The sequence below is a fragment of the Egretta garzetta genome, unplaced genomic scaffold (assembly GCF_000687185.1).
Source record: "Egretta garzetta isolate BGI_Z169 unplaced genomic scaffold, ASM68718v1 scaffold224, whole genome shotgun sequence".
Lineage (NCBI taxonomy): Eukaryota > Metazoa > Chordata > Aves > Pelecaniformes > Ardeidae > Egretta > Egretta garzetta.
In genome coordinates this window covers 46,873-73,624 of record NW_009259530.1, presented here as the reverse complement: position 1 = coordinate 73,624, position 26,752 = coordinate 46,873, and the positions used below count along the sequence as shown (strand labels likewise).

General features: G+C 44.7%; 2 protein-coding genes across 2 annotated transcripts in view; one reads left to right on the top strand and one right to left on the bottom strand.

The window, feature by feature from the left end:
* UTP3 (UTP3 small subunit processome component) overlaps window positions 1–873 on the bottom strand; it is a 2,781-nt gene extending 1,908 nt beyond the window's left edge. Inside the window, 1 exon segment of the mRNA XM_009637575.2 lies at window positions 859–873. Within this exon segment, the coding sequence (XP_009635870.2) occupies window positions 859–873 (15 nt within the window).
* Window positions 874–4,389: 3,516 nt separating this feature from the next.
* On the top strand, window positions 4,390–10,212 carry JCHAIN (joining chain of multimeric IgA and IgM). The gene is made up of 4 exons (XM_035893118.1): window positions 4,390–4,477; window positions 7,251–7,386; window positions 8,253–8,333; window positions 8,822–10,212. Exons 1-4 carry the CDS (start codon window positions 4,414–4,416, stop codon window positions 9,021–9,023), a joined length of 483 nt encoding a protein of 160 aa, XP_035749011.1. The 5' UTR covers window positions 4,390–4,413; the 3' UTR covers window positions 9,024–10,212.
* The last annotated feature ends 16,540 nt before the right edge of the window (window positions 10,213–26,752 follow it).

Here is a 26,752-nt window from a genome sequence, read left to right as displayed (position 1 = left end):
GCTTTGCCCGTACCCTGCGGGGATGGCGTGCGGATGGAGCCGCAAGGTCAGGCCTGATCCCTTTCGGTCAAGCCCCTGGCTCGGAGCTGAAATGGCTCCAGGCCTGGAGCATAACTGAGCTCACTTCTCCCAGGAGGTTTCCAACAGACCCCCGAGGAGCTGCGTGGCTCCTGAGCAGGGACTGTTGTGCCGATGGTGGCGGGGATCGGCCGTGAATAACGCCACGCAGGAAGGAGAGAGTGCCCCTTTTCCTCCTCTAGGGATTTTTCTTCACCTAAAAAGCACAGACACAAACGCCATCTGTTTGGTAATCGTACAGCAATGGGGGGGGGGGGGGGGAATGATAGAAAGCACACCTGACATCTGTCCCCTTGTTAACCGAAACTTCTCATTACTCAGTTCTCTACAACCAGACCAGGGTTTCAGAGAGGAAAAGAAGTATTTGAAAACCTCCCTGGACACATCTGAGGTACATCTATTAACGCTGCTGTGTCTTGCCCTTCCCCAGATTGCATCTTTGCACTGACCCGGGCGTCTCCCGCAGGAACCGGGCCCGTTCCCAGCGGCTGTGAGGCGAAGGGAGGCAGCAAAGCTGGGCTGCTGCTTCCCCATCCTCTGTGCGCCTCGGATCCGAGTTCGGACCGAGCTCAGAAACCCAGAGCCTGATAAATTAAGCAGCCACACAGGTCCCAGCACGGGGAGTTCTGCGTAGGGCAAGCGCAGGTGGTTTTTTCTCACCGCAGAACAGGTGCAGTTTTATTTATAAATGCTCCTGTCCACCTTCCCGTGGAAAAAGACTTGTCAAACAAATAATAAAGTTAACTGAAACAGGAGGGGGGTGTGCACGACCTTACTCACTTTTCGGCGATTCATGTGGATTCGGGTAGATCCGATGGCAGACCAGTCTCACTTGGCAGTCTTTTTTTCTGATGCGCTCAGCTTCTCCACATAGTCACCTCCGGGGCAAAATTTTCCATTTCTTGCACCAAAGATGTGGTTTGCTTCAGACTAAGACACTTCTTCCAAACCTGTCCATGCCAATTTTTGGATGTCACCTCCCCTGGATACAGGCCTGTATGAGAGAGCAACAAGAGTATCTTGGTTTTGGTAAACGAGACGTAGCATTTGTTTAATTTGTTAGCCACACCTCGGTGGAAATTCTCACTTTATATGAGGTGGCCACTAAAATACAGCCATCTCAGCCCATCGTGTAATCTGTCTGCTTAATCCTACTGGGTTTTGTGTGAAAACCATCCAGAGAAGCCTGCAGTCAATGTTTGTGTAGTTAAAATTCCAGATTACTTTTGCTAGTGCCTCTTACAGAAACCCAGGCCTTCAGTGTGCCCCTGCCCCTGGTGGTTTCCATCCCACTGCCCTCACAACGTAGCGCGCTCTTTTTTTATTTTAAGTCTGACCTTTCAAAATGCAGAGCCTTAAAAACAGACCAACCTCCACTTGAACTCTCAGTGATTTAAATGTAATTTAAAAACCCACGTTGTCTCTCAATCCAAGGTTCATTTCTGAGGGCAGAAAAAAAATCGCCTCTACAGACAGGGGAAACTCCTTCAGGGCTTGCTGAAAACGTCCTGCGCTTCTGGTGAAGCTGGAGATGACCTCTAATGTGAGGTCATCCAGTTATCACAAACTGCTCCAGCCAAACCACCCTGGTTTGCTGTAAGCATCAGTGGAATCGCTGCTACCGATACGATAATCAGTGACCGCCGCAAGTCTGTTTTAATCCACCATTTTCTCTGCTTCTGAGCGAGAACTGAGGAGAAAAGGAAGCTGTAAGACAGCCTGCTAGGGGATGGAGCGTTACCTGGAGATAGCCCGTGCCCTGGTACGGCTGCCCTCCTCCGCACTCCTCACCCAGCACAGCGAGGACGCACAAAGACACAATTATTTTTCCTCACTTTGTCCACATCCTTACCTGCAAAATCCTAGTTTGGCATGTCCAGGGCCAACTGGAGGCACAGGACAAGTGCAGGGAGACTGAGACTACGAGGCTGGTTCCCATTTCTTTTTGAAGCGTCAATTGTTCCTCCGCTAGCCTCTGCTTGGCAGTGAGGTTGGGAGCCTCGCTCCCCGCTCAGCCCAGAATTTAAGCCTGGGGTGATGGCTCGCCAGCCCCCTGCCAGGCTGCCACAGTTCTTTAATGCCTACTTCCCCAGATAATTTTCTGGTCATTCAACATGTCACACAGGAAAAAGGGGATAGTCCATAAAGGTAACAGTCCTTAAAACAAATCTTCCTCTAAAGAGCTTGCAATCTCGACAGAAATCCTCAGAGACATACAGGTGGCTGAATGGGACTAAAAATAGCTCTCACGCCACCATATACAGACCAAAGGGACTGTATGCAGACGTGTAGATTTAGCAACTGAAATTCAGGTCTGCTGAGCACCGGCAGTCAGGGAAAACCACCAAAATCAATAGAATCACACACAATTTCATCTTGCTCAGCCTCTCCCTTCAGGTTTGAAAACACCCATGGATGCCTCTGCTTGGATTTTATCAGGGCCATATTATTATCAAGGCAGTTTGGCAAAACAGACCAGAACCAGCCTTTTGCACGTGCTTTATTCTGCCGCCTGCAGCCCCCCCTTCTTGTGTATTCATAAAAAAAAAATCCCCTATTTCATTACAAAAAAGGTGACTGAAACAGATAGTGCTTTAAATAGACACCCCAACCCCTCCGGTTAGCCAGATTTATTTTTAACCTTCTGCAAAATATGGGGCACAAGGAACAGCTTGCCACTGCTTCAGAAGACAGCTCCACATAAAAGTCTGTTGGCAATACTTTCCGGGGAGGGGGAAAGGAAACAAAACCAAATTTTGATCTCCTAAAAATGGAGCCCTAGTGAGACAACAAGGTTGGTAGAAAAGAATTATGGCATAACCTGCTACCCTGCCAGGAGCTGGGCTCGCACCCATCATCCCCTGCCATCTCCCAGGGGAAACCTTGCCTGTCAGCACCGCTGATGCAAGACAAATGCTCATTGCATCATGCAACCGCTGCATGCAGTGTTTGCGCTTGGAGAAGAAGCTCAGGGCGCAGATTCCGAGGTCTTGGAACAGCTCTAGGGTTAAGGGACCCAGCCAGCAAGGCCTGAAAGAAGGGAAGGCAGCCTGTAAGGTGACGGGCTGCCCTTTCAGGAACTGGCATGCCCGGCAGCCTTGCCCCGTGGCTTGAGCGTATTGAGAGCCTGGCAAGAGCAACCAAGCCCAGGGAGCCGAGGGTGGCGCCAGCTGCATGAAAGCCTGTGTCTAGTGGCAGGGCTGCTGCTAAGGAAAAGCTGGAGAACACAGGAAGATTTGCCATGTGCTGCTAACGTTGAGACACACATGCACGGCAGGCAGCAGAAATTCAGGATACGCTGATGCAGTAACCCTGGCCAAGAACGGGCCTGCCAGCATCGTACTTAGTTCTGCCTCCCCTGTTGTCCCCTGACATAGGTGTTTGGAGGCCCTTGCTAAAAAGCGCTGTTAAGACTGGGCTTCCCTTAAAAAGTGGCCTTTTCTGCACAATAGGCATACCTATGCTACGGAGACAGCTCTGGCCTTTGCAGGTTACACTGCAATGTTTATTGTTCCATGTTACACAAGTGATCCCAAATCTGGGACAAAAAAAACCCCAACACGGTCCTCTCCGCTATTCCCCTCCCTCAGGAAAAGTCTGCTTGCCCAATACCTCAGAGAATTTGCCTGGGACCCATCTCAGAGCCTTTCATATACCATAAATCCCACAGAGTCCCTTTTCCATTCCTAAGAAACCCCTCAATGCAGTGGGCAGAGCTGGAGGAAGAATTCAGCTTTGCCACAGACCTGCTCTTGCTTTCCGCCTCTTTTACCCCTCCCCTCTCTCCTCTTGTCTGCTTTGACTGAAAGCTCTTTGGGGGCAGGTCAAGCATTTAATAGATGTTTGCAGAGAATCTGGTGCAAATGGGATGCTGATCTCAACGCCTGAAGTGTTTTTTCAATATGAGTCAAGTGATCTTTTAGTCCGATTGCTCAAAACTAGGAGCCAGAGCTGTGACCCCGCAGCTCTCCAGCCACCTTCTTGCCTTACGCCCCTCACCCCCAGGTGGGACAGTGCCACTGATGGTCCCATGTCCCGTAAGGACCAGGGTGGTTTTGCACTCCCTCGCACTCAGCAGCTGCCTCACTTGTTGGTGATGAACAGAATAGAAATGCATGGTAATAGTGCAACCCCCTGTCCCCCCCCCACCTCCGAAAGCCGGAGATCTTTGTGCATTAAGCATGCCTGGTTTCAGCCCCAGCCACATTTTCCACAGTGTCAGTGGTGGTCGGCTGGGCTGTTTATTTTAGGAAACCAATAGGTGTATCATTTGCACACGCCCTTATAGGCAGACACAGACTCCCCACTCGTGTTCTTCAAAGAAGGGAAGGCAAGATGAGGAGCTCTTTGTTGCTGTGCGTGGCCTTGGCCGTCTCCTTGGGGTTCATCTTTGTGGCAGGTAGGTGAGAAATGAGGAACACTTAAAACTCTGCTTAATATATGCGTGACAGGTTTTGTGTAATCAGCCGTTAATAATTTTAACAGTAAAAAAAAAATCCAAGCTCAAAGCCTGCTCAGGAAGTTATGCTTCAGGGGTGCCTGGACACCTCAGTGCCTTTCTGCACCACAGGGCTGTGCCTTTAATTGCTGCCTTGAAGCTAAAACAAGTGATTGCTAGCTGCAAATTGTAGACTTTACAATTAGCCATTTTTGATGGGGTTTCTGCAGCAGCAAACCGCAAACACGCATGCTTGCTTTTCTGCAGCACTAGGAAGCTTGCAAGACTCTTACCTGCTAGATTTAAAGGCTCCTAAAATCTTCCTGGTCCTCCTGCTGTACGGCTACAGCCAACTTATTTCTGATTAAACTGTAGTTTATTGTGTGACTCCACTGAGATGGAGACTCTTGATGTAGACCGAGGCCAGGCTGTCACCCCAGCGTGCTCCTCAGTGTGGATCCCAGATAATAGCTACGGACCGTGCTAATGCCAGATCTCCATACGACAGTCCGAAGGCATCCTCATTCACGCAGTGGGTCTGGTCCGCAGGATTAAATCCCTGCTGATGGACAGCCATCCCAACAGCACGGACAAGAGCATCCCTGCATTTCCTCCAGCTTTTGGGAAAGGGCATCTTATTCCCTAGCAGGGCAGGTCCTTGGAAGGTTCTGCTTCCTATGCAAAGCGACCGGCTGTGCAAGCTGTTAGCTGAGAAGGCAGAAAACATTGAGAAATACCGTGGCAGTTCAACACAGAGCCCAGCCTGCTTTTCTGCATTCATACACCTGGCTTAAGAGATATGTGTATATATATATATACGTGCACACATGTAAGCAGCTTAGAGGGGAAATCAAATTTGAGTTACAGGCATGCCATTTGTACTAATTATATTGAAATTAATGTATTTTCAGTCTCATTGAGCCTCTTCCTACTTTATTAAAATAGCCACTTGTACCTGCAGCAGAGTCAGAGCAGATATTTTTGGCATGCGCTTGCTTCTTCACTATATATATTCACTTCACTTATATATATATGTACTTATATTTATATATATAAAGCGCCTATCACCATAATGATAAACATTCTTTGGAACCACTCTGACGTGTGGTTTTGTTGGGCTTCACAGTATGTGACAGGACAACCCCGTATTGGAAGATGAGAAATTCTGTCAAAATGATCTCTGCAGGAGTGTTGAGGAGGGAGGGAACAGCGTATCGCAGTAGATCGCACACCACAAACCCCAACCTGCAGACATTTAGAAGGGCATTAAGGAAATGTTGTATTTATCTACTTTCTCCCCAAAGGGACTTTACTGGGCGATATGTGGAAGTACTACTGATAAAATTATCATCTTTTTTGCAGCTTTGTAATTTTATGTAAAAAAAATTATATGGAGCACCTGTAACTTTTATGGCTACTGAAGCCAAGAGTACGACACAAGGAATTAAATCAGGACAATATTTTTAGAGTACAGTCAAAACCCCCTACATATTCATAAAAGGGTATGTTGATAGAATTTTCTAAGATGAATTAAAGCCTGCTCCCAAAGGTTTAGGGAAAACTCGCCATAGGATTTCACTTGAATATTGGCTTTGGATTAATGGCTTAGAAAGAATTGCACACGATGTTACACAGAATACAGTGACAGACATCAGAGGAAGCACTATGTGAAGGACAAGAAGCCAGAGACTGGGTTTGGTACTTGCAAGCAGGCTGAAGGAGCTGTAGGAAGAGTGATGCTGCAAAGCGATGGCTGCAAACTTGATTTTAGCAGCATTTTGAAATACAGAGGGACATAAAAACAACCACTTCAGAAAGGTATGACTGTGTGTGCATATGCAAGCAAGGCTGGCTTGTTATAGGTGAAGAGACTGGGTTGGGGAAAACCAACTGGCAAAGAACAAGCACAGTAAGTCAGCACTGCATGTCACCAGGAACTTTCAAAAAGCCTCTGCGTGACAGATGGGATGTTTTACCCTCTTTTGACAAAGTTTCATATTGAATAACCTGCTAAAAGTACGGGAGACATAGCCAGGCTGGTTCTTCTCTATCTGAGTAAGCTCCTCAGCTGCCGAACTCTACTTCAGTGCAAACAGGAGATCAGAAGACCAGGACTGGAGATTTCCCTGCCTATCACAACCATTTTATGGGCCACTTACCTTTCACTGCCAGGTCACTGGGCTGCCTTCTTGCTGGGTCCTGTAGTGCTTTTTGGCATCTGTTCCCTCGGGGACCTGAAGGACAACATAGCGCTCAAGCGAAATGACCCATCTGCCACGTTGGCAAGGTCAGAGACATTTATTTAGAGGCCAGATCCAAACCAGGGTTTGGACTGCTAGAATGGGGCTGGTGCACGATTGAGGAATTGGGTAACCTCCTCAGCTGGTGTAAAAGCAGCACTTCAGCTCAAGGTACAGCTCGAGGCTTGCAAGGGGACCTTCCTCCCATTTCATGAGAACCCCCTGCAGGTTTGCCTCTCTCTCCAGCAACACAGTGTCCAGGTTCATTGTTTTCTCCCTCCCAGTGCCATCACCTCCACGTACAGAAGTAAACAGACTGAGCAGGGAAGAGCGCTGCCCAAGAGGCTCATTTGTACCTGTTGACACCTGGACTTTTATCTGTCGAGATGCTGTAACGGTCCATTTCTGGCACTCTCACTACTTGGCTTTCTGCTAGAGCACAGTTTCAAGGTTTTTTCCTTTTGAACCTGGGATTGCCTATCCTGTGCTTGCAGGTTTTCCCCAGGACCCTGAGGACAACGAGTACGTGCTGGTCAATAACAAGTGTCAGTGTGTAACAGTGACCTCAAAGTTCGTCCCCTCCAAAGAGAATCCTAATGAAGAAATCCTGGAGAGAAACATACGCATCCTGTAAGTGGCAGACAAGCATTGCACAGAGGTGGTGAACAGGAGATTGAGTATTAGAGGAGTTCCCTTTGCATTGCTTCCCATGTCCTGCCATTGATCATGCAAACTGTTTTTCCCATGAGCTGCTTTCTATAGTATCCTGCAATAATTCCTTTTGCTTTGTGTTTTTCTAGTTCATGTGAACCGATCTGGTGTTGTACCTTCAGATGCAAAAAGCACCTCTATGTTTTAAGCGGTTCGCTAGTAACTTGACAAAATAGGCTGGGGAGTCAAGCGTAATGTTTCAACAGTTGATCTAATCTGAAACCAAACTGGGCCCATGACACTCGACTCATTTACCTATCTGTATGCAAGCCTGCTATTTTATGGGCTGCAAAAACTAGTTAATGCCTAAACTGTCAGAAAAGGTTAAGCCTATGAGGCAGATCTCGGTTTGGGAGCAGAATTGTCCTCTTTACTCACATGAACCTTACAGAAGTGTGCATCTGTCTCCTGGAAACATGGACCAAGTTCAGGCTCAATGCTGCAGGAGTTCTGGTGGAGCTCACAACAGCAGAAGCTCTTAACGTCTCTGTGCCCTGCAAGTCTCTCGGGCATCTGCCAGCTAAAGCTTAACAACAAAAAAAAGATTATCAGCACTGTCACCGTGCAAGCGGCACTTTCAGAAATCGCTGCAGTCCTGTCTGGAAGGGCTGTTGCCTTTGAGGGCATAGAAAGGCCAAGATCTGCCATTCCTGGGCTTTGCTACAGAAGAGTCAGAAAGGAAACAACCTGAAGAACAAGATGGGAGTTAAGAATTATTTGCAGCGTAGTCGTCCCCTATTTAATAAGCAGTTTTCACAAGAGCAATTCTCTTCCGTCCTTTGCAGAGTCCCCCTGAAGGCTCGAGAAAACATCTCTGACCCCCTGTCCCCACTCAGAACCACTTTTGTCTACCGCATGACTGAACTGTAAGTAGTTTTATTCACTAAGTTGATTTCCTAAGACTTAACCTTCCCTGCAGCATTGCCCACAGCAGCTCAAAAACGTGCTTGAAGGCCAGTAGAGAAGGTGAGGCAGGGTCACAGAGGAAGCTTTTCCCCATGGAGCCCAGCTTTCATACTCTGTTGCAAGCCAAGAACTTATCTCCATGATTCATTCACATAAAAAGGTCTCACATTTACAAGGAATGTTTCATTCTGACCTCTGTTCATCTCAAACGTATTCAGTATCAGCAAATTACATGTTGCTTGTTTAACCCGCCCTTTCAGGGGCCAGTCTTACCAATAGCAGTTTGAAAAAACCAAAAAGCCTCTGACTGGGAGTTTCTACGTAAAACCTAGGAAGGCCACAGTACCCACCTAGCTACATCTGCAGTGAGCGAGGAGGATTTGGGTTTCACCAGGGGCATCTTTTCATCACAACTCTTAACACTTGTTCTATTCCCCATCTCTTCCAGCTGCAAAAAATGCGATCCCATAGAAATTGAGCTGGGTGGTGAGACATACCAGGCTCAGCAGGGCAATGACTGCAACGAACCCGAAACCTGCTATACCTACAACAGGGACAAGTGCTACACCACGACCTTCCCGTTCGTCTACCAAGGGGAGGTGAAAAACGTTCAAGCGGTTCTGACACCGGCATCCTGCTACGCCGATTAGCTCAATCCACTGCTGTACTAACGCCATGTTGCACTCAGTGTTCCTACCAAAAATACATGTCTAGCACCATAGTACCTGGATGACAGTGTCCAAAATATCAGCTCCCAGAATAATGCTAACTTGCCTCTTCATATTGTTTCCAACATGAAGTGAGTGCCACCTCCCAAGAGCAGCTAATGGTTAGCATAGACTATGTTCTCCTATCCCCAGCACCTATCTGCAGTGCCATTACTATGAGTCTCGGACGGTACCATCAGATAGACCAGATCCTCAGCAGATGTAAATCAGTTATTCCCCTGAAATCAAGGGAACTACGCTGATTTACAACACTGAGGAGCCTGTCTTTTTGACAGTCTTCCATCAGTCTTCATCCGAGCAACGCTGCCGTGGACATCAGCAGGAATGTCTGTGTTCTTCCTTCCCTCCCTGAGCAATCCAAAGCAAACCTCTGCACAATCATAATACAAGACCCTTTGATTACATTAGCAGAATTTGTGCCATTAGTAGAAGTCTGTTGTACAATCAGATCTGAGAGCAAAGATGAGGAATGAGACCAAAAATTCAGATGTCAAAGTTATTTTGCAATTGGGCATTCTAGACCATTCTAGCACTTGGACAATTGCAAACTTCCAGTTTTCTCCTGGATTTGGAGAACACCAGAAGACTCCGCAACCCTGAAGTGTTTGCCCAAGTTGCCAGGACCTCAGCTGTGCCAGGAATAGTAAACTTTTTTAGGACATGTTCAGTATTTCAACTTTCCACACTTATTTACCAATATTGATGCCTTCTTCCAAATCTGCTCCCGCTTCAATCGATGAAAAAAAGCCCAAGCTGGCTTGAATTTCTTTTATTGTTCCTCATTTTGCATTCAGAGCTGCAAGGCATTCTTTGAAGCTGACTCAATTGCAAGAGCAGGACCCTAGTTAGGGATTCATTTCTCCTTACACACCAGTAGTCTTCATACAAGAAACCCTCACCACATCAAGGCACTGATTCTGAATTGCGCCTTAGATTTAAACGCATTACACTCAGTATTGCCCATAGGGATGACACGTATGGGAGCATTTAAGGTGTCCGGCATTACACCTGGGGCAGCTGGTATGTTTCTCACTGTTGTCAGAAGTTTATTGTAAAGCCCTTGGCTGTTCTGAAAAGCCCTTTTCTGGCTTCACATGTAATTGGAATAATATAACAGCAAAAACCTTATTCCCATAATTGTAGCTTTGTTAGTGAAATATTAAATAAACTTTTTTCCGCAGCAGTCTGTATTACATTCCAGTTCAATAAGAATTTGTAAGAATAAGCCAAGTCTATAACCATATTCTTTCATCCTTCAAAGCCAAGTAAGAAGCTCTCCCTAAATAACTGCTTATCCTTGCAGGCAAAGCCTCACAAAGTACTGGGGCAGAAATATTCTGATGCACTGGCAGAAACTATGACAGACTGAGGCTGAACCGGTTTATGATTTTAGGAGCAGCTCTGCATCACTGAGCTGCTTCAAGGCCCTGTGTGTCAGTGTAGGATTGGAGTTTAAAAATCCAAATGTCGTCTACATCGCTCTTGAAATGGCAACCCGGAGATCGGAATTTTACCTCACTACTGAAAAAGAGTGCCTTTATGGCAGTATGTCGGGGGCCAGTCATTCATATGCAAGGTATTGGTCTGAAAGAAATAACAATCTTGGGGGGGGGGAAATTCTGAAGAGGACAAAAGTAAAGAGGACTAAGATATAAGTTTATGACATCAGAGTTACGGAAAATTAACTCAGAACAATACCTTCTTTCCCCCCCCTCCTTCATGCAAAAGCTAGCTAATTCAGAGCAGCACAAAATGCAAAGGGAGGCAAAGAGACTCCTGCCATCTACTGACACTGCTCTAAGCATTTCAGTGGTTCAGCACTAAGCTCAGTGAAATTTGTCTCAAAGGTATTTTCATCATGAAAGTCCTGGTGTTCACTGTCCCAGGTGTGCTGCGATCTTAGAAGGTAGTGGGTCACAGTGAGGCTGCATTTCATCTCCCGACACAGCCCTTCGGGTCACAGCCACAGGAACCTGTCGGTCCTTGGGGCCTTGCCTCTACTCTGGAACCCTGCGCCTAAACATGAAGTTTCCACATTCATTTGTACATCCTGTTGTAGAGACAAGGGGAGATTCACATTTACTCACGACAGGACTGGAAGTGACCCTGCCACGCATCTCGGGAGTCCAGCAACGCCAGCACAACCGACGGCTCACGAGAGGCATTCAGGAAAAGGGAAATCACAGCACAGAACGTTGTCCAAGCAGCTATGAACAGGACTTGCTTAGATGATCTCGGGCAAACAGCCACTGTGAAACAAGAAAAAGGTGCTCAGCAAGCTCCCCATGTGCTATTCAGCTCTATAATAAAGCAGGATTCATTCCCCTCATGTTTCCTGAGACACAGAAAATAGCCTGAACTGACAGCCCTGCCCACCCCTTGGTACTGGAGTGTGTTAGCCAGGTTTTAAATAACTCAAAGCAACACAGCAACTTAAATCAGGCTCTGAATTCTTACCTGAAAGACCAGGACAATCAAATAGGAGCAAGTGAGGTCAGCTTATCCCTGCGAGCATGCTGGGGGGGGTGTCTGGGACCTTCTAGCCAGGGGAAGAGGTGCTGATAGAAAAGAGAACCCCCCCCTTGCTGGTGGTTGTCTTAGATGTGCCAAGGAAACCATGTCCTGCTTTGGAAGATGTTGTTTCTCAGACTGTGTGGCCACTTCTTCAGAGTGGGGTTTTCTTGGTGAGCCCTGACATTGGGGTCAGAATGCCTCCCGTGCTGTGAACACCTCCGCTTGGTTCTCTAAGTGACTATGGTGGCACAAAGCTTCCCACTTGGGCTTGCAATACTTTCCTACCAGTGCCATCTCCATCCGGCTCAGGTTGGCTCCTTAGCAGCATTTAATGTTTCTTGAATGGTTCATCTTCATGCATTTCAGCTAATTCTTTTTGTCTCAGACTTACAGGAATACATTCGTATTTTATCTCTTCATAGACTATTTCTAGACTTGATTCCTCCCAGGTCTGTCCTCCTTGTCTAAACACTGTTCTGTCGCTTATGCAATGTTGAGTTCAATAGGAATTTCTCGCTAGTTTTTTTTAAAAGTCCTTATTCAAGCACAGAAATTTATCCTCATCATCCTGCTTCCAGTTTGACCAGAAAATTTAATTAGCAGCAGAAACAGCACATATCAAAGCCAAGCAAAACAAACCCTTGAGCTCAAAGGTGTTGTTTTACAGTAGGCAATTCAGCAAAAAAAGCAGCTTATGACCATGACCAGCCAGGCAAAGCTGCAGTTTAACTCACAAATAGGCCAAGGGGCTATGGGACAGCCCAGTTCCCACATCATGAAGGCATCAGCTGTCTTTATTAGGTATTTTTGGTGCAGTAATGGATAACAGGCTATGCTTTTTAGTGACCTTACTTTATTAAGTCTGCTTTTGTCACTGTACAGTTTGTCCAGGGCAGGATCTTACTTTAGAGGAGTACTGCTTTGTACACTCTCCAGCAGAAGGTTTCACGTTTTCAGCAGGTACATAAATGGCAGCCAGCGTTGCCTTAGAGAATTCAGAGATCACTTATTTATATTTTGTAAGCACAATGTGGATGCTTAAAAAACCAGTAAGTTGTTTGTGGACTAAGCCTGCATATTACAGCACAAGGCATCATCAGTGCCTTTGGCCAAGTCCCAGGCACTGCTAGGCTAGTCAAGTGGTTTGTGCCTGGAATTTGGTAGGCCAAACCCAATCTTCAAACTATCTGGCCATTTTAGAAGTAACTCAAAACTACTTTTAAGTTTATTCCAACATAAGAATATTCTTTTAGGAGCAGCTCAGCTACTAGCTTCTACTCATTGTAAGAGAATTTAGAGATCTGTATTAATTCATAGTTGTGAAAGAACTTTCTCTTATTTTGTTGTATCTCTTCAGACACGGTCTTGCAAGCTTTGGATGTCTCCTCTGGAGCTCTACTAACATTTCCCCCAACAGGCATTTTCTGAAGGAACTGAAACAGAAGGTTCAACATAAGCATGATTAACAGCCTCAAATAACACTTAGAGAACAATTGAAGAAAAAGGTAAAAAGACCTTAAGAGAAAGAGCCAAAAAATCCAGTGCACATATTGCTCGGTTGCAGCTGTTGCTTATGATAGGAGGTGAAATTCAGTCAAGTCCCCTCTTGAGCATTGAGGTTGAAATCTGTCTTGCACCCACAGTAGCACACAGCACTGGCTTCTGCACATGCTGATGGCACAGGAGGACATCAGCCACACTAGCTGCAAAGCTACACGTGTCCCAAGTGTACATCAAAATACCTGCTCACTTGCTCCCAGGGCAGCACCTTGTGCTGGTCCTTCACACTAAGCCTGAACAGGGACAACCCAGCACCACTTTCAAGACCCCCAGGTGCCTTCCAAAGCCCCATTTGCCATTACACCAATTCCTCCCCTCCAAAAGCTCCAACAGTCAGAAGAGAGAAGATCTGGAGGTCCCTGATCTCGATGGTTTTACAACCAGGACCTTGGGACAACCCAGCAGTAGCCATGAGCACATCAACACGGGGACACAGCCAACACCCTCAGCGGATTCTCACAACTCACTTGGGGCTTTCTGTAGCCCTTTCTTCCCAGGAATTCCTTAAAGGCCTGTGTGCTGTGGAATTGTGTGACTTACATGTCCTGAATTCATTTGCAGAGTAGATTAAAGTAAAATATTCAAAATTCATTTTTATATACAGATTCCACTTGCCTAAACAAACCACGCAGTCTGTACCTGTCCAGCTCTCATGAAAACTTATCAAACAATAAATATTTTAACTGCTAACAGCTGTAAATAGTGTAGGTATTTTTTCTTTCAAAAGAAATGAGGTTGCTTCATGTACTCGAAGCCATTTCTAGCAAATTGTAACCTCTGGTCCTGTAATCTCATGTGCTGTGTTACACAAAGTCATTTCTCCCAGCACCTTTGGTAAGGAAGGCAGGAAGAGTTATTCCTCATTATCTGAATGAGCGCTCCTGCCATTGGTTATCTGTTGTATATTCCCAGGAGGAGCTGGGCAAAATGAGGCGGATTCCCATCCAAGCACAAAATTTGCCTTTATTTTAAGGATTATTAACAAAACTTTGTTATGTAACAGAAAAGGCCTTTGTGGTGTTCGGAGCTCAGCTGGCCCCGGGCATCCTCTCTGCAAAGCTTACTCCTTGATCTTGCAGACCGCATTTCTTCCCAAAACAGCAAGTGACACTCGCCATTCAGCTCACCAGCCCTTTGCACCCAGCGCGGTTTTAGTCACATGCAACTCTGATTTTACCTTTGGAAGGACCGCCCTCTAGAGCATGAACCATATCTTCCCTTTTGTCTATGTATGAAGTGTGAAGATGGAGTAGGTTTGGAGGGTTTGTTTTTTTTTTAATCACAAGAACACTAAACCTACATCTTAATAAACCCAGCAGTCGAAAAATTACCTTCCTGCTCTTCAAAGCTCTTTCTAATAACACCTCGTACCACAGCTGAAACCAGCACCTTTGTCCAGATGGGTATTGCAGTAAAACAAAAGATAAAACCACCCTAAAATGCTCTGAAATTACAACTGCTTGCTTTCAGCATGTGAAGGCTTTTTGGCCACCTGTGATACCAAGAGCATTCAAGGAACTCGATTTACTCAAATTACATCAACTAAATCTTGAATTGTGCTTAAAATCCTTCTAGATCTGTTGTCCACATAAAGGTGCTGCCAAGACACAGTCTGATCCAAGTGAAAAAGCCTGTTTGAGCATGGTTTCCTCCGCTTGGATTATGTGCTATATCCCACATTTATTTGTGGCTGTCAGGCACAACACAGTGCCTAGAGACATAGGTAATCTCTCAAAGCTATGTCACAAAAGAATGAGATCGCTTTTTTACATTCACGGTACCTTTTCAGATAAGTTCTTGGCATTCCCAAGGCTGCTGATTGTCGCCTCTGGAGCTTTTAATGGTTCCTTCGCTTTCTGTTTTCTCCACACTCCAGATCTGATCTTCTCCCATTTTGTTTGGGAAGGGACCTGCAGAAACATTGCTGCAGTGTTCTTTCATCATGTTGGCATTTACCCCTCATGCCATAGGCTGTACAGACGCTGTCCCAGAACCTGAACACCACCTCTGGAGAGTCTACCAGGGAAGATCTTGTACCCTACAACTGTGCAACATAAAGGGGAGGGCCAATGAGAATATCCGAGTAGCAATTTTTTTCCCTTTTTCCCCCACCAAGGCAAATGGTATTAAAAGTTCTTTCTGTGAATCACTACCCTTGAGTCATCTGACCGTTTTGTTTTTTTTTTTTTAATACTCTTTTTTTTGTGAAACCTGGGAAGGAAGTCTGTGAGGTTCATGCTTTGGGAGTCAGAGCCCGATTAACTGCTTTTCTATTTCTGAACATGAAAATAACCTAGCTACAGGGTTGGAGAAATGCAAACTTTCAGTTGAGCCATAACAGGCCCCACTTCAACCTCTTGCCTAAAATCCTCCAGCAAGTATTTTCCCTAAAATCCTCCTCTGGTTTTGACCTCAACCATATATAGCCTTTGATTATGTATTCAATCATTAAAAGAAAATACACCAACCAAAACAGGTAATGGGAAAGGTAAGGACTGGAAGGTCATGGCCCCATGCTTCAGCTTTTTCTAGTTGTTGACACCTCCACCGGTCCCCCTGCTCTCCTACATTAGTGCCGCAGATACGCTCGGGACTGAGGACTTCATGAAGCTCCAACTGTAACATCCGACAAACAGCATCCTGGGGTGGGTCAGGCACGATGCCCTTCACGGAACCCAAAGCTCGCACGGTATTCAACCACATTTTTCTGTTGATTTTATTGGCTCTGGGCACAAGCAAAACTGCTGAGAATCCTCTACAGTTTGACCAGCAAAAAGACCATATGCGTGAGCCCTAATACTGTCAGGTGTCTTCCTCTGATTTTACTGCTCTGCTGCCTGTAAAAAGTAACCATTATGGACCATTTCCTTTTTCAGCTGCACTCTGCATCCTTGAGACACAATTATAGAGAAATATCAAGTGCTCCCTGGAAAAATAAAGGCTCTTCTCTTATCTCCAGTGGGCCCTCTCCCCCGCAAACAATCCAAAACAATTAGACTTTTGCTCTTTTACCTTAACCTGGCACAGCAGGCTCCTCAGGTGATGAGAACTCCTGACAGCTAACTGGGGAGAGGAAATCTCCTGGCTCTTTGACTGCTCTGCTCCCACGTTGTTGAATTTCACAGCATGGAAAGGTGAAGGGACAGCTGCCTCCCTTTCACAGCCGGGGTTGAGCAAGCTCATGAGGGTACCTTCATCAATACTGCAGTTCCCTCCTCCCTGGAACAGCAACCCCAGGACAGTCTCAGAGTGGGGAATAAAGAAATAAACCATTGCTAGGATAGCACTATTAAACTCAACATCATAGTTTCAGCTCATCTACAAGGATGCTGGCATTAGCAGCATCACAGGGATGAGACAAGCGCAAAGTCAGTTTGAACCAACACGTGAGTTGGTGTATTCATTTCAGGTAAAAGGAGTGCTCCAAGGCAAGGCAGTTAAATAGTAATATGGACACTGGCTTTCCTGGAAAGAAAACTTTCTGAAGCAAACTTAGTTATCAGTATTTTTGTATAATGATACTTATTCCTCGCTTTACTTTTTAGTGAGCTGAGCCCTATTAGTCACAACAGGACATCAGAGCTAGAAGTCAAACAAGAAATCGTAGTTTTGACACTGACTCTCAGATTCAGATGTCTGGAGCCACATTTCTCCTTCTGAAGTCCAAAGACATTTAGCTTAAATGAAGTAATTGAGTTTCTAGAATCAAAGAAAGCAGGCGGTGGCAGCTTTGTTTTACTTACCAAAGACATAACCCAGTCACAAAAATGCTTGGTTGCTCGCTTTATCATGCTCCCTTTACGCTCGTGTTCATCAGGGGGAACAAAGTCAGCCAGCATGGTCCCCTTTTCTCTTGCTGCCACCTTCTTGGAAAGCCATGTACATGAGGGTTTGCCACGAGACTCCTTACCACTGCAGGTATTAATGCAATACAATCAGAAACAGCCTTTGAGTAGCTGCAGCGATAGCTGTCACCACACAGGCGGTGTTAGACAACAGCCTAAAGCTGGATCCTGTGTTTGCCCATAAACCTCAGATCACAGATGCTGCAGGTGACCATTAGACACGGCACGATTTTTTCAAGGAGTAGCTCAAGCCATTTCAACCAGTTGTGAAGGCCACCCTCACAAACAGAGGAAGGGCTGCACCTGCTATATCCAACAGCACAGTCCCAAGCTTTGGATGCAAGGCTTGAAATAACCCACCGCCTTTCAAATAGAAAACCCTAAAAAACTGAAGCTCGGAGCTGTGTGCGTCCATCACTGTGTCTTTCTGTCATTATTAGAAGTGCTTAGGGAAGAATAAAGTGACACCGCTTATTTTGCTGTAGCTAATTCAGCCTGTAAAACTGACCACCAGTAAGGCTGTCTCCTGTGTTTTTGTATCAACCAGAACTAATCCTGACTGGTCTCTGAATAGGCAGTGGGATAACAATTTATCAGTGTCATTGAGGAAGGCAAAGGAAACTATCTCTTTTCATCAAAAATACTCCCATGACAGATTGATGTAAATTTTAATTAAGTGCTTATACTCCTTTTTCCACTCATCTCATCACAGAGAAGGGGGCATTCAGAGCCACTCGTGCTGCTCTCTTCATCTTGTCCTGTACTCACTGCACTCGTGTCTTGGAAGCTGTTACTTCGCTTTGCATGTCCTCCATATGGTGCAGCACCTCCTGAAGGGGTTGGTTCTCCTGTTCACAGATGCTGCAGCCAGTCTTGCTCTTTGAAGGCATTTCAGGATCCAGGACACCGTCACCCTCTCCCAAGACCTGCAAGCCAAGCAGAAAGACAGCCCGTGTTCAGAAATAACCTCACTGGAGGAAGTCTGCTTGGGGGCTGCGTGAAGGACTGCCCAACATGCACGGCTCCTCAGGTCTACTAGCAGTTAAGGCAGTTCATAGTCCAGAAGCTTCCATTTACAGACCTTTTTCAAAAGTCTAAAGCATTCATTGCAACTCAGGTTGCTTGCTACATCTGCCAACCATGCTGAAGTTCTGGTCTCTGCCATCTTCCATGGCAATGCGCTGTACCGCATATGATATTTTCCTTCAGCCGCTTATAAGTTTCCTTTCTTTTAGGACAATCCCTTGTTTCATGATCCCATTGCCTCAGTAATAGCAGCCCGGGACCAGAGAGAGCTCTGCTGTCGCCTGTTCTCACAGACTAGAGATCCGATTCCCTTTTCCGAATCCTAAGGCTTCTCCCAGTGAACCCGTCCATCACCTTATTGTATCAAGCCTTAGGTGAGTAAATCCCCTTAGAGAAGGCTAACCAGTGCTAAGGTGCTTCACCCAGGGCTCCTCATCTACTGTAGCCTGAAAACTGTCCCTTCCAAAAGTCTCCCAGCTCACCCCTGTTCCTTTTGACAGGTACTAAGAGCAAAAAGCTTAATTTTCCCACTGTATTTGGTCACTGCTCTCCATCTGCAACACCCAAAGAAGCTGCACAAGAGACAAGGACCTGTTAGCTTCCACTTGCATGAGGTAGAAAAAGTTGAAGAACTGGAGACTGGGAAAAGAGGGATGATTCTGTAAACAGGCTGGGAAATAAAGGTAATGAGATATATTCTGCTATCTTGGGCGTACTCCTAACTTCTCAATTCTGATGAGATTCTCTGCCTGCTTTATAGTGTCCATTTGTACCAGCGCCTGGTGATAGCTTAGCAGATAACTCACTTTCTCTAACATGTTGACCACGATGGCAGGCACCAGATTCTTCAATTAGCCCATTTGTAATACCCTTCCACAAATCACTCGCTGACAGTTTGGACCTACATTCTAAATCTACGTTACCCTTAATATCATTTACCTTGTTTTTCCTTTGGAAAGAAACAGAAGATGCTATGGGGTTTTTAATTGACAAGAATAGGTACACGCTAGGTTAGTTTCCTGTTCCAACTCTCCAAAGAAACAGTGTTTAACCAGGATTACACGATCATTACCTTTGGGGAGATCCTTTTTTCCCAGTGTGGGCAGAGCAGCAAGAGACGCTGGTTCAGACACCGCTCTATCTGTGCAACGTAATCCCTCCTGGCTTGCTGCAGCGGGCTGAGCTTGGACAGACAGACCTGCGTTTTGGCACGCTTCTTCCTTCCCTTCCACAGAGCTGTGGGCGAGGGTTTCAGTGTGCTGTTTTGACAGGAAATTGAGACAGGCCGCTCTCTACCATAGACAACCATGTTATCGGGTGAAGGAGGAACACCATCTCTGAAGTCATCCAGACCTTTTTTCAGGAATATCCAGCGCTGACCATTAAGGGAGTCCGAGAACCTCAGCCTGCTTTCTCGAAAGTCCTTACAAGACATTTTCTCCCTTCTGTAAGCAAATTACATTAAGCAGAGCTTAAAGGCTGTATTCTGATGAAAAAGACTGGAGTACATTTAGAGGACAAGTGGATGTTCATCTCCAAGCATGTTTACTCACACTGGCCAGCCGTTTCCTGCTACTCAGCTTTGGAAAAGAACATGGACTTAATCTGCATGAAGCACATCCCCCCAAACCCAGCATTTCCAGCTCACAGAAAATCCTGGCATTTCAAAAATTTTATTTTTAAATCAAAAAGAAAATGTTCTAGAGCTTCTGTTTCAAGACATATTTTATACATGCATATATTGCTTCAATGACAAAAATATTTTAAAGCTTGGTTTTGACCATCCCCACTATTACAATATCAATTCTATTATACCATATGCATAGTCCAAATCATAGTCCAAGTAAGGTTTTGATAAACCTGTCAGATGCAGAGAGAATCCAGGTCAGCGCTTTGACTGCAAACTCCTCCATCAATCATTCCTAGCTAGCTGTATGCCCAAGACTGCCAACATACCTCACAAAGGTCTCATTGCAGCTGGCCACAACTTTTCCAGCTTTCAGCCACTCTGCATTTCATTTGTGGGCTACCGAATTATTTTAATGTTTCCAGTAAAATAGCTTCAGCAGTTTCAGAGAACAACTTAAGAGTTGGCAGCTGAGCCAACCTTCATTTTCCAGAGCTTGTGGATACAGTGTCCAACCTGCAGTTTCCAACATGGATCAGGTTGTTGCAGGGGACACCAGTAGGAGGGTGGCCCTGGAAGCCTGGAGCAGGGAAACTGGAATATGATACCCTCTGGCTGTTTGCTGGAAAGGTCAGAGGCTGAATTAAGTCCCAGGTGGCAGTGATTTGTGTCTCCAAACACTGAGAAACTCCACAAGCACAATAACAGAGTGCTTTACAGTTATGAAACTCATTGAAATCCTCTTTGATTTGTAGGGATTAAATGCGGGACAAGGAAGAACTGACTTAACACTTACTGTCTTCACCAGAACAACATTGTCTATGCTATGGGAAGGTAAAGACTTGGCTACAAAGCTAATGGCAAAAACCAAGGCAGGCATCACTAAACCCCAGCCATCCTGCATTTTGCACATTCCAGGTATTCATGGAGAAAGACCTGCCTTGGCCCTAATTTTTACTATTTCATGCTAAATATATTCTCACCCTAGCTAGCTCTGTTTCACTTTCTCTTTGGATGCTAGCAGGACATTTCTTCTCTTTCTGCCGAACCATTCAGCAGCTGGGAAGTCTGTCTGTTTACAGTGAGGGCTGAGATGCTGCTAGGAAGCCATGCACAAGCTACTTCAGATTCCTCTCTCTTGGTACAAAGCCAGACCCAGTGATTGTCAGCTGCACAGTGCAGGTGGGTAGTTCTTCACAGGTGCTCCAGGTCCAAGAGCCAAGCAGAGCCTCCAAACCCTGCTGCAGAGAAAGCCTCCACAGCCACCTCTGTGGCAGCAGCCAGCCCTAGGAAGGGCAGCACACACATTGCCTTTCCCTCTGTGACCATGTGCGTGAGGCATACAAAGGTTCTGGATACACACCACAAGTTCTTGGGTTCCTTGGTGAACTCTGTGGCCCCCGTCTAGAAGACTGTTAAATCCACAGTCGTCTTGTCTTTTAAATTTTACAGTCACAAATACTTTTTACCTAGCATACTTCCCTTTCTTAATATCCCCCTCAGAGCCTGGACCAGCTGCCTGACTTGAGACACATCGACCAAACAAAATCAAAGACAAAGTCTTCTGCTCTAGCCCAGCCTGCCTGTGTTCTGATGCGCTGTTACTCACTCTTGACTTGCTCTCACATCCACAGAATTCACTTCCACCTAGATTTCATGGTACTACCAGGTCAGACTGCTCACCATGCTTGTGTAGTTAGTTTCTTTTTTAACTCTATTGGCTTAAATGATCTAGTGGCAGCTAACAGATAGTCTAAATTGCTACTTCCAGTGCCTTCGCAATACAGTCCCTGCCTGCTAAAGCATAAAAAAGTGAACAACCTAATAAGTTTGCTTCAGAGATGATCAGTGTACTCACAGTGTCAAATATTGCAGTACCACTACTTGCAATATCACACATTTTATACAGAGTTACTCAAGAATTGCTTATTCCAAGGGCAAAATGTGTTCCAAGAAGGTAAGAACTGTAGACAGATAAGTACATACCTGTTATTTTACAGCTCTGACAGTGAAGATACCATAGGGAAAAACCAACAACTTATTCTGCATTAACTGATGCATAGAAAGTTACCTCCATAGCACTCTGCAAGAAGGTTTCCAGAAAATCTGGAAAATCTGCAAGAAAATCTGCCGAATCTAACACTTCAGCAGTGCTGCTTCAGACAAGGAAGGCACCGGTTTTAAGTCCCTGCTGGCATGATACACTAGGCATGTTTGCAGCCGGTTGTTGTGGAAACTGGATTTACAGCTCCCTGGTGGCTTTGAGCAAAGGCTTTCTTCACACACAGGAACACATAGAACTCCAGGGGGGCTGTGCAGAAAAAAATTGGAATTAAAGCAGAATTTTATTTTGCCACAACATATATCCTTAAGTTTTCAACAGCAGCAATTACTCATGACTGAACAACCAGCCTTTGCTGCTGCTGGAAGACAAAGCAATGCACTATTCCATGCTCCTTGAAGCGTACTTTAACATTGCTCTCCAAGAAAAATACAAGCAGCAAACACAGGTCAGGCCTGTGTTATCCCTTAACTTCTTCTGGTGTTGAATGAGGACACAGACTGGCAGATGAATTCCAAAGGAAAAACCTGGGCCAACTAGAGTACACTAGCTCTCTTTAGCACCTTGTGGAATACACTCCGCCAGTTCCTCAGCCCACTCTCATTGCACTGCCTGAACATATTGGATAATTTATTACCATGGCTCCCCTGTGCTCTCACCACCCGCTAACGCTTCTTGAGCTGCATTCTCAGCCCTTTCAACAGAGCAAGTCCATGTTTGATGGCCTCCTTGTGGAAAAGGCTGTAAGTTAGCATTGGTCCCACATAAAATGGCTTCTACATCTGGCAGGCATTTCTAACCTCTGGAAAGCAGGTATGGAAAAATATTTTCCCAGATTTTGGGGCAAGCTTTGATACCCTGGGGCTGCAATGGAACAAAAACCTAAGAGGCTTTTAGGTTTAAGAGGCTTCTTAAGGTTTACTCTTTCAGCAATTAAGGAATCTAAAATTAACATCAAGGATCCAAGCCTGAATGAAAGTGCTCAAGGCATTACCAGACCTAGCACTCAGGATGGAGGCTTAGCAAGCTTTTCCAACCCTTGCTGCAATGCTGAACATACTTTCTTCACATCTCTCACATTTCTCAGCAATGCCCAGCTCCAGGACAAGGGGCCATGGGCACAACCTGAAGCAGAAGATGTTCCAGTTGAACGTGAGGAAGAACTTGTTGACTTGGAGGGTCACCCCCTGCCATGCTGGGATTCTGGGATTCTATCCTAAAACAAGGGCTTAAAGTGTGTGGAAAACTCGCTGAAAACAGGAAGGACTTGCAATTGCTTGACTACAGCTTAGGAACCTGTAACTTCAGCACTATCTACCCTGCCATTGGCTAGTTTGTGTCAATGCTTTTGTAAATCAAAGACTTAAAACTCAGCTATGAAGAAGCGTCTGAGAAGGAAGAGTTAGAGGGTTTTTTCCACTTATACTCTGTAACGCTCATAAGACTTTAATGAGTGTTGTTCCAAGAAAACACTTTTGGGCAATTTAAGCAACCTCTAGCAAGCCTGTTTGTCACCTCACCAAGTCTTTGCTGTTTGCCACACTGGTTTTGACCTTTAAAAATTGCTTTGCAGATAGCTTACTCCCTTCAGATGATTCAATGTAGCAATAGGTCTGTGCTGCAAGCAAAGGAATGCCACTGCATGCAAAGCTAAACTGAACATCCTCTAGCACCACATCGATTGCTACACAACAGCAGAATCAGCTGGGATGGTTTTTCTCCCACTGGAGCTGCAAATGACTGAGCATGCATCAAGGCAATTGCTGTAACATCAGCCTACTTTGTTGAACAACAAGAAATGGTTACTATGTCTCAGTCTGGAAGTAATTTATGAGTCTGTAACACAATCCAGAAATAAATATTTGTGTTGGGCTTTGAGAATCGTTTATTTTTCTTAAGGGAAAATTGAGCACCAATCCTCTTCCTAACTACAAATATGCAAGAATTGTGTCCAGGAAGACAAAGTCCCTGCAACAACTGAAGGCCAGTAATTTACACAGAATTAAAGTGAGATGTGAGCCATCAAATACACTATATGAGTTTAAGTAAAACCTCCCAGACACTGTGAGAACTCTACAGCCTGTGATGAGGTAGAAAGAGATGGGCTTGACAGCAGCACAGTAAGCTGTGTTTTTCTACTTTTCCAGTTACTGCAGTCTAGTACAGCAGAGCTTTTCCCAAATCCATCTAAGGGCTCGCAGGCTCTGCTCCATGCAAAAGGAGCCCTACTGCTTAAGAGCTTGTTTGAAGCAAGACTGCCAGAACCATTTTTCATTATGCATAACCACTAACCAAGGTAAGACAGAGAAATCTAGGTCCAGACAAAACAGACCCAACACCTGCTGATCTCCAAATTCCCAACCTACAGTCACATTAAATGTTACTCCATCCATGAAGACTGCAACACCAAACACTGCTTAACTCATTAAACAAGTTAGCAAGAATTTATCTGCAAAAAAACATCTTAGTGCCCTGATAGTGCCCCAGGTAACATCTTTCCTTCTTTGCTTCATTTTCTCATGGAACCTAATTTCCTGATTTACCGTAAGAACAAAAAACACTGTTTGAAATCTAAGGGTTGTGAGGAGTTTTTTGGGGGCACACTTAACCCATTTATCAATGATACACAACAAAGAAAACTGTTCTAAAACTTATCCTAGAAAAAGTTTTTACAATAAGCATTTTATATATTTTTTGCATACTTACCAAGAATTAAAAAAGCAGAACGAAATGAAGTCCAAGCTGGCTCTCTAATCCCAACAACAGCTACAGTTATGTTTAGGATCTTTGTATGAAAAAAATCTTCCTAAAAACAGTTCTTCAACTTATATTAAATACAAACCATAAAAAGTTTCAACTTATAATCTGCAGAAAGAAAAGATAAAGCTTAAACACACATACAGCTCAGAATTCAAATAATAAAAAACCCAATATAGCTTTTCACTATCTAAAACTACCAAACAGTTCTTTCAGAACAATTCTTTTCCCTACCCATCACATGAATCAGGCAAACTACTCACAAGAAAAATAAGATTTATTTTACAGCTTCTATCCAAAAACACCCACAAGAAGTAAAACACAAGTTTTTTTTCTTTCCCAATAAACAACACTTAGCTTCAGGAACTCAAAAAACCCCACCACCAAACAAGAGGAAAGGGGTATTTCCCCTGTGAATTTAAGCATTCCTGGCTTGATTGGCTCGTGGGAATCAGACCAATGAGTGTGCAGGAGGGAAAGGGCTTAGGATATAAATGCTCACCCTTGGGAACTGCCTTTATAAATATTTCTGATTCCTTTGAAGCAATTAAGAAATGAGTAGGAAAGCTTCTGCTTTTGTTGTAAGGTGAGGCGACTTTTTGAATTTATGTCTTTTTTTTTTTATGCTGAGTGAAAGTCAAGGGAAATGTATAGAACTATTTAGAAATGTTTTTGTAGGATAGCTGAACAAGAATGAAGTGTTAAGCTTTACAGCATTTTAATTTTTATCTTTACTTCACCAATGATTTCTTTATAAAAGTTATGTTGAGGTATTTTTCATTGAAGGTGCTCTGAGAGCTTCTTCTGTGTTAGTTCCTTAAGCATAAATGTTTTTAATATAAAAAACAGTTGAGGTGTAAGCAGTAATTTCTCAAACAACCTGCTTTATAATTCTAGTATATCTGTGTATTACCTACCAACTAAAAAAGTTATGGGTTCCTTGGTCTGATATAGAAACCCTTGCCTTTATAAAAAAGAAGCTATCATGTTGTCTCTACAGAAATATTGGGAGCGAGAAAAGTAGTAGTTTATTCTGTGTATGCTTTACGCTTATGTGAGTAAAAATGGTTTCTTGCACAGTTGCTTCTCACATGATTGTTCCTCAATTTTACTGGAAGTGTTTTAGTTCAGTAAGTCAATGACTTATTCCTGTATTAGAGAAGCTAAATTTTAAATTTATTTATGTCTGATAATGAGTTCAAAGAACAGCTGTGTACTCTTATTTTGTTTATGTAAAAACTTATTCTACCATGACATATAAGCTAAGGGTGCTGAGATAAGAATTTACCAGTGAAAGTATGGGATCGAGTGTGCTCTTTGGTCTGTTCCTTTGAGTAGTATGTTGGAGTCTTCAATACAGCAAAGATGCCTGAAAACAGAAGCGAAGCATGTAGAGATAGCAATAAAGAATTAATAAATGGTGAGATGAGCATATGAAATACTGAAGTACCTTTTTGGAGAGTGTAAAGCCTGCTTTCGTTCTAGTGAGTTGGTAACAGCCCACATCCAGGTTCTGCTCTTCCATTTGCAGCTATTTCAGACTCAAAGTGAGGCAAAAAGGAATTACTAGGCAGCTGTGCAAGCCTGTAAGGGATGACACAGATACACTCTTTAGGCTCTACTTGGCAAAATGGAGGTACAGCCTGAAGTGCTGCCCTGGCTTAGACTGTCCCTTTTGAAATCAGCTCCATCAAAGTGTTTGGGAAAAAAAGGAGGTGACAGAAAAGAGATTATTTTCCTTTTATCTCTAGAGGATCAAGCTCCTTAACCCTCAGATTCTGGCTGGTGCCAGATAGGGACCTACCTCTGCATGTGGCAGCAGTAGGAGGCTGTGGAAAGGAAGGTGTTCCTGGAGGACTCCCTGGCACCTTGGTATTTAAGCTCCTATTGACTGCTACCAGGAGCAGCATCCAGCCCTTCAGGCTTGGGCTGTGCTCTAGCAAGTCTCTGTACTTGATGTAAGTGAAAACTTGTGAATTCTCCTGTAAATGGACATTGAAAAGAACGGGTTAAAGTTCTGTTGGCTTTTTTTGCACAATGACTTTGTGAGTGAGTGACCAGAAGAGATGTTAGACTCCCATTGCAGGTCTACAGTGTCCCTGCGAGCAGCAAGTGAGCACATCCTTCCCCACCAGCTCTGCACTGCTTGCTCACCAAATGCTGAGGCTGGACTTTCTTTTCAGTGCCAAGACTCTCCTGGTACCTGCAACAGCAGTGGTGCCCAATGGCTGGAGCATGCCTTTGCAGGCACTGTGCATGG

Coding starts and splice junctions, on each gene's coding strand:
- JCHAIN (XM_035893118.1), top strand. CDS start 4,414: ATGAGGAGCTCTTTGTTGCTGTGCGTGGCCTTGGCCGTCTCCTTGGGG. Junction 4,478..7,250: donor GGGGTTCATCTTTGTGGCAG/GTAGGTGAGAAA, acceptor CTGTGCTTGCAG/GTTTTCCCCAGGACCCTGAG. Junction 8,334..8,821: donor GTCTACCGCATGACTGAACT/GTAAGTAGTTTT, acceptor CATCTCTTCCAG/CTGCAAAAAATGCGATCCCA.